A 7,435-nucleotide genomic window follows, 5' to 3' on the forward strand; every position below is an offset into this window, starting at 1 on the left:
AATGGATAAGGTTATTTGTTTGGGGTAGTTGGCTTTAGTGAGAGGTGGAGTTTGAGACTTGAGGTATTATTTCTTTTTTCAGAGTTTTCTTGAATAAAAGAGAATTTTACCCCTGAGTACCATCTGGAAATCCAGGGCATAGGATAAATGTCCCCCCTCCCCCCTTTTTTTTTTTTAAGATTTCTTTATTAAAGATTTTCATACTGTACCATATACCACAATCATAGCATGTTTGAAAAATACACTGAATACAAAGCAAAGATTATAGGCAACATATCAGCATAAGTCAAAGAGTAAAAAAAGAGGACTTGCATGAGTCCCAAACCCCACCTCTCCCCCTAAGTGTCCTTCTCCATTGTCAAAGAAACAAAAAAATTTAGTCAAAGAAAATATAGAGTATCAAGGGTCTAATTGAAGGACTGCTGTTGGGCCTCTCTCCAAGAGATAAACGAGTCCCAGATTTTGTAAAAAGGTTCGAAGCAATCAGACTTCGAGGCAGTTAACTTGGTCATCAGGAATATATAGTCTGATTTATGGTAAACAACTTCTAACGAGGGGAGTGAAGATTTCCTCCAGTCCTAGACCAGGGCTTATCTAGCTGCCACAAAGATATGAGAAGCCAGTTTGGTGGATCTGGAGTCGGGCAGCCGGATATGTAAGAGACAATGTTCTGTATGTACTGGGTAATTCACTCCAGTGACCTGATAGACTAGAGTAAAAGCCAATCTCCAGAAATCCTGTACTTTTGGGCATGTCCACCAAATATGATACATATCGCCCTGGTCACCACACCCCTGCCAACAGCCTCCGTCACCTAAATGATACCAGGCACAGAGGCGAGCTGGTACAGTACCAGCGGAACAGCATTTTATGCTCATTTTCAGTTAATGAGCTAGCTATAGAGACATTAAGCAGATAGGGAAGGTTACGGTACCATTGCTGAGGCGTTAAGGTAAGTTGGAGATCTCCCATCTCTGTTTATAGTTTAAGTGGTTTATGTTCTCTACAGGCGGATCATGTTCCAGTATATATAGATCAGTATAGAATTGTGTAAAGTTCTTGTGAATGGTCTTTGTGGCGAGACACATAGGGTACCAGCTGGTCCATGAACAGAGGAAATAAAATTGCGGGCCCCCTGTTTTTTCTATTTGTGAGCCAGCAATCTTGTTGCTTTGTTACGAAATTCAATTGTTGGGCTTTCTCCAATTGAGAAGCTAGAGTCTCCAAGTGCAGTTTGTGTAGATCTAAACTAAGGTCATGGAGCTGTTGGAGCAGAGCTGGAGTAGTATTCCCCCCTCCCCCGCTTAACCCTCACCTCCAGAGCAGCAATTTGTTGAAGAAAAGAGTTTCTTCCTGGCCCAGAGCCACCGCCGGGGTAACATTCCCAGTGTCATTAAGAGCTAAATAGTCCAGAAGTTCTTTTTCAACCTGCATGATCTGCTGGGGAGCCAATAACAGAGCATCATTAAGATGCCACTTGAATGGTATGTGATCCGGTTCTAAAAGAGCAAAGTCCAGGGTCAAGGGAGCATGGTCCGACCATGTTCGGGTCCAGATCTCAGTAGCTTCTAGATTGCCCAATATGGTAGCATCCCCAAACCAGTAGTCTATATAGGTAATAAGTAATTAGTGTAGTCCCTAGTTTGGGGGGTGTAACTCTCTCCATAGATATACCAAATGCCATTGCTGTAAAAAATTCTTGAATGTCCCTCTGGCAGGGCTTCCATAGGAGACATGTTGTAGCTGAGTTATCATATACAGGGCTCAATGTCAGATTAAAGTCCCCTTCCAGGAGCAGGGAGCCTTCCGTGTGCTGCAGAAGGAGCTGGGTGAGGCTCTCAAAGAACCTAATTTGATCCTCATTGGGAAGGTAAACTTTTACTAAGGTGACTAAAAGTTCAGCTGACCCTGTCTTTACCAGAATTTCAAGTAATACAAGCTTGCAATTCTTCAGGGGGGCTGGACTACATATCTGGTGTGCCTTAAGATTAAATGTCTGGTGTGCCTTAAGAACTTACTTGAGAACCAAGAGTTCAAGAGTTTTGCAGGCCATATCACCTGTTCATGTTGTTAAAAGGTTTGCAGTTTATTTACAATTTGATATACTGCCTAACAGCCCATGAGGTTATTTACTTGGTCTCTTGCGGAGAAGTTGCATGGGTCTTTGTCACCACTGTGGTTGTATCTATGTCTATATTAAAATGCCTGTCTCTTATTGTAAGAGGCTTTAATTCCCTGCTCAAGCACCATCTTTTGTTTAGAGATCTACAGAGATCACATACCCACTTGGCCTTTATGCAGGAAACACATCTATTGCCTCTCCATGAGAGGTATTGTAGTCATTCCACTTTCCCCCTCCTCTATTATGCATCTAACCAGCAGAAAAGAAGTCCTGGGGGGTGCTTATAGCACTATCACAAGATCTCCCCTGGCAGGAGCAGTGGGAAGTAAGAGATAGAGAAGGTAGATACCTACTGTTTTGGGCAACTGTAGGTTCTCAGACAGTCACCTTAATAAAAGAAGGGATGGAGTCTGGAGTTGGTGATGGAAGAGAAGGGTACAAATAAGAGGGACTTACCCAATGAACAGAGTTCACGGGGGGGGGGGAGATAAGTGATGAGAGAGATTGAGGGGCTACAGAGTGAATGTACTTGTAAGTCAGTAAGAGGAATTTAAACCATATTCAGAAATGAATGGGGAGCCAATGAAGTGATTTGAGGAAAGGGGTAATGTGAGCATGGCAGCTCTCGCGGAATATGAATCATTCAGCAGCATTTTGAACGGGTTGAAATGGGAGAGGGATGGTTGAGTGGAAGACCTGAGAGAAGTACATTGCAGTAGTCTAAGTGAGAGGTGATGAGAATGTGGATAAGGGTTTTGGTAGTGTCAGATTTAGTAATATAGAGAAGGAAGTGACAGGTTTTAGTGGTTGGTTGGATCTGAGTGGAGAAGGAAAGAGAGGAGTAAAGATTACCCCAAGGTTGAAAGCTGACAAGACAGAGAGGAGGAGAGTGTTATCCACAGAAATAGAGAATGGCGGGAGGGGGGAAATGGGTTTAGGCAGAAAGATAAGGAGTTTGGCTTTAGCCATATTCAGTTTTAGATGGCAGTGAGACATCCAAGCAGCAATGTCGGACAAGCATGCTGAGATTTATGCCTGAATTCCTGTAGAGATATCTGGTGTGGAGAGGTAGATCTGGGAGTCATCAGCATAGAGGTGATATTGAAAACCATGGGAGGAGATCAGTGTACTGAGAGAGTGGGTTTATATGGAGAAGAGGAGAGGGTCCATGACAGAGCCTTGAGGTACACCGATAGAAACATAGAAACATAGAAAAAGACGGCAGATAAGGGCCGCGGCCCATCTAGTCTGCCCACCCTAATAACCCTCCCCTATTTAACTCTGTGCAGAGATCCCACGTGACGATCCCATTTCTTCTTAAAATCAGGCACGCTGCTTGCCTCGATCACCTGAAGTGGAAGTCTATTCCAGCGATCAACCACTCTTTCGGTGAAAAAGTATTTCCTGGTGTCGCCATGCAATTTCCCCCCCCCCTGATTTTCCATGGATGTCCTCTTGTTGCCGTCGGACCCCTGAAGAAGAAGATATCTTCTTCTACCTCGATACGGCCCATGAGGTATTTGAACGTCTCGATCATGTCTCCCCTCTCTCTGCGTTCCTCGAGTGAGTATAGCCGTAATTTGTCCAGCCGTTCCTCGTACGGGAGATCCTTGAGTCCCGAGACCATCCGGGTGGCCATTCGCTGGACCGACTCAAGCCTCAGTACATCCTTGCGATAATGAGGCCTCCAGAATTGCACGCAATATTCCAGATGGGGCCTCACCATAGATCTATACAACGGCATAATGACTTCAGGCTTACGGCTGACGAAACTCCTACGTATACATCCTATGATCTGCCTAGCCTTAGATGAAGCCCGCTCCACTTGATTGGCAGTCTTCATGTCTTCACTGATGATCACCCCTAGGTCCCGTTCTGCAACCGTCCTTGCTAGGATCTCGCCATTTAGGGTGTAAGTCTCGCATGGATTTTGACTGCCAAGGTGCATGACTTTGCATTTCTTGGCATTAAAACTCAGTTGCCAGGTCTTTGACCATTGCTCCAATAGGAGTAGGTCGTGTTTCATATTGTCCGTTGTGCTCTTGCTTGTTATATTACACAGTTTGGCGTCATCGGCGAATAATGTTATTTTACCACAAAGCCCCTCAGCCAGGTCCCTTATAAAGATATTGAAAAGGATCGGGCCTAAGACCGAGCCCTGTGGCACCCCGCTGATCACTGCCGTCATTACGGAGGGGGTGCCGTTCACCACCACCCTCTGACACCTACCACCAAGCCAGTCCCCAACCCATTTTGTCAAAGTGTCACCTAACCCATAGAACTCATTTTGCACAACAACCTGCGGTGTGGGACACTATCAAATGCTTTGCTGAAATCCAAGTATACAATGACCACAGATGTGTGTTTTTGACTGCTTTTACAATAAAAATTATATATAAAAAAAAAAAACAATGTCCAAGGACTCTCCAATATCAAGCTTCCCTGTCACCCAGTCAAAGAAGCTGATCAAGTTGGATTGGCAGGATTTCCCCTTGGTAAATCCATGTTGACGGGGATCCCGTAGATTCTCCTCATCCAGGATCTTATCTAATTGGTGTTTGATTAGGGTTTCCATTAGTTTGCTCACTATAGATGTGAGACTCACTGGTCTGTAGTTCTCAGCCTCTGTTCTGCAACCTTTTTTGTGGAGTGGAATGACGTTAGCCGTTTTCCAGTCCAACGGGACTCTACCTGTACTAAGGGAGAGATTGAAGAGAGCGGATAGTGGTTCCGCCAGGACGTCCCCTAACTCCCTGAGCACCCTGGGGTGTAGGTTGTCTGGCCCCATTGCTTTGTTAACCTTGAGTTTAGTCAGTTCACAGTAGACACTGCTTGTTGTAAACTTGAAATTACTAAACGGGTCCACTGAGCCATCCTTTTTCTGTGGGACAATGGGATCGCAGTGGAGGAGGATCCACCGTTGCATACACTGAAAGTACAATGGGATAGATAGGAAGAAAACCAGGAGAGAACAGAATCCCAATGAGGACAGTGTATTGAGGTGATTAACACTATCAAAGGCAGCACCAAAAACACTATTCCTACATAATCAAGAGCACGCTTTGATTCAGCTACACTGTCAGGTCTGCTCCTTTGAAGCCTTTGAAGCTCTAGCACCACCGACTCTGATTATCCCTGGGCTGTGATTTTTTTCCACCCAATACTCTTCCTCACAGGCACAGCATCAGATTAGCAGCATCTGTACTTGGGCTGAACTGCCATTGCTACATGCTGCACTTCACAGTTCTGTGGCCCACTAGTGAACCCTAGTGAGCAACCCCTTCCTGGCTGTCTGTGGATTGCACAGAATACTATATAGGGTGAGGTCACCAGACCAGTGGTTTTCAGTCTCCATCTGCTCATGGAAGAACATAAACCCATGTGTCTGTACTGATCTGGAGGGACAAAGAGGAATTATATGTCTACTTGTTATATAATTTGTTGTTTATCTTTAATGTTAATTGTTTGATATTTGTGATCTACAGTACATAATAGGGTCAGTGACATGACGTACAGGATATAAGTATGCCACATACATTTTAAAATATTTTGGAAAACTTAATTGGCTGTGGGATCACTAATACAGATTTGGAAAGCTCTGTAGTAACCCCTGTCCCACCCCTCCCTTAGTAGAGTTGATCAAGACTCTAGTCAGTGGCGTAGCGAGAGAGAGAGGTGCCCAGGGTGGTGGCAACCCCTCCCCTGCCCTCATCTCCACCCCATGTTCTTTCCCTGATCCCCCCCCTGCCGCACATAAGCCCCTCCTTCCCTTCCCCCATACCTCTAATTGTTCACCGCTGTGAGCAACAAGAACTTCAACATTCTCCTTGTGACCCCCGACGTCTTTCCCAGTGACGTCACTTCCTATGTGCAGCACCCAGAAGTGACATCAGCGGGAGAGACGACGCGGTCACAAGCAGCACGTTAAAGTTGTTGCTCGTGGTGGTGAACTAGAGGCATGGGGAAAGGGAAGGGGGGCGCACGCGTGCTGAAGGGGAGGAGTGGGAAGAGATGGAGGCAGCAAGGAGGAGGGGTGCCGGCGTCCCCATCAACAGGGCACCCAGGGCAGACTGCCCCCCTGCCCCTTACTATACCACTGACTCCAGTTTATAGGGGAAGTGTTAGGCAAGACCTGGGTTTTTATACATTTTTTTCTCTTCTTCCCTTAGTGAATTACTTGGCATTCTACTGCATGCATGGTTCTGTGCAGATACCTCACAATCTCTCTCTCTCTCTCCTCCAGTTTTGTGAGGACAGGGCATCATGTGCTTGGCACCAGGAGGAGGTTCGATGTGTCGAAGTCGAACTTGTGCACATCTTTTAAACGACATTCCGTGGCCGCAGCAGCCATCAAAACTCACGTGAGAAGAAGAGGAGAAGAGCGAAACAATTCATTCCTACCGAACCATGCTTTCCTTTCAACTCCAGCTGCCTCAAGAAATGCCAAACTCCCCCTCCCCCTCCATGCCTCCAACCCTGCCTATCGTTTTGTAGTGGTGGCTCTGTTTTTAACATTGAAATTTTGTTCTTAACAAGAAGGGGGAAGGGGAATCATGAGGGGAGAGAGGATGGGTAAATGAACCAATTTCCATGCCACGGTACACCATCCCTCTCCCTTTCTTATGTAAATATATTTTCCTATCATGTCCCTCACCTGGTCATACAAGTAACATGAAAAGGACTAAGTTAAAGAAACATAGATCTACATCTGTATTTATCTATATATTTATTTCTATAGATAGATAAAGGTTTTCAGTGTGTGTATACACATATTCTGTTTACAAGATGGCAGGAAAAGGTGTGTTTACAAGTTCATTCTATGAATTTTTCTTAAGGGGAACATTCAAACAAATATGAACTTCTTTGGTTGAATCCTTATATTTTGTCCCTCCTACCATTTAAACCCCTGTTTCCCCTTTGTTACTAGTCTGGGCAATACAGACTGAAATCCCCACCATTTTGTCTGTTCTTCTACTTGCTGAATGGCTTAATAGCAAGAACATTTTTTTGCCTTTTTAAAGACTGTTACAAGCATGAATTCTCCTGTTAGGGCTATGCTTGTTTTTAATGTAGTGTCTTTAAGGGAATTTTCCTATTAAGCTTTAGTGGGTGTTTTAGGGCATGGGCCTCCCTCAGACTTTGAATTTCTTTTTTTATTTTTTTTTGTCTCCTGAGGATTCTGCTGTTCTACTTTCCCAGGTGACATGCCTGAACAGCACTCATTCCTTCACTGGCCCAGGGCCGGAAGGGTTCCTGTGCCAATGTACATTTTCAGCTCTGCTTGTTGGCCATCTAAGCAGTGGCAACCATCTT

The 7,435-nt window shown here is 45.0% G+C and overlaps 1 protein-coding gene across 1 annotated transcript in view; it reads left to right on the forward strand.

Moving 5' to 3' along the window:
* Positions 1–7,165, forward strand: part of PRRT2 (proline rich transmembrane protein 2) — a 43,851-nt gene extending 36,686 nt beyond the window's left edge. Inside the window, exon 3 of the mRNA XM_033944065.1 lies at positions 6,366–7,165. Within this exon, the coding sequence (XP_033799956.1) occupies positions 6,366–6,373 (8 nt within the window). The 3' untranslated portion in view covers positions 6,374–7,165. The remainder of the gene's footprint in view (positions 1–6,365) is intronic.
* The last annotated feature ends 270 nt before the right edge of the window (positions 7,166–7,435 follow it).

Source organism: Geotrypetes seraphini, chromosome 5 (assembly GCF_902459505.1).
Source record: "Geotrypetes seraphini chromosome 5, aGeoSer1.1, whole genome shotgun sequence".
Classification (NCBI taxonomy): Eukaryota; Metazoa; Chordata; class Amphibia; order Gymnophiona; family Dermophiidae; genus Geotrypetes; species Geotrypetes seraphini.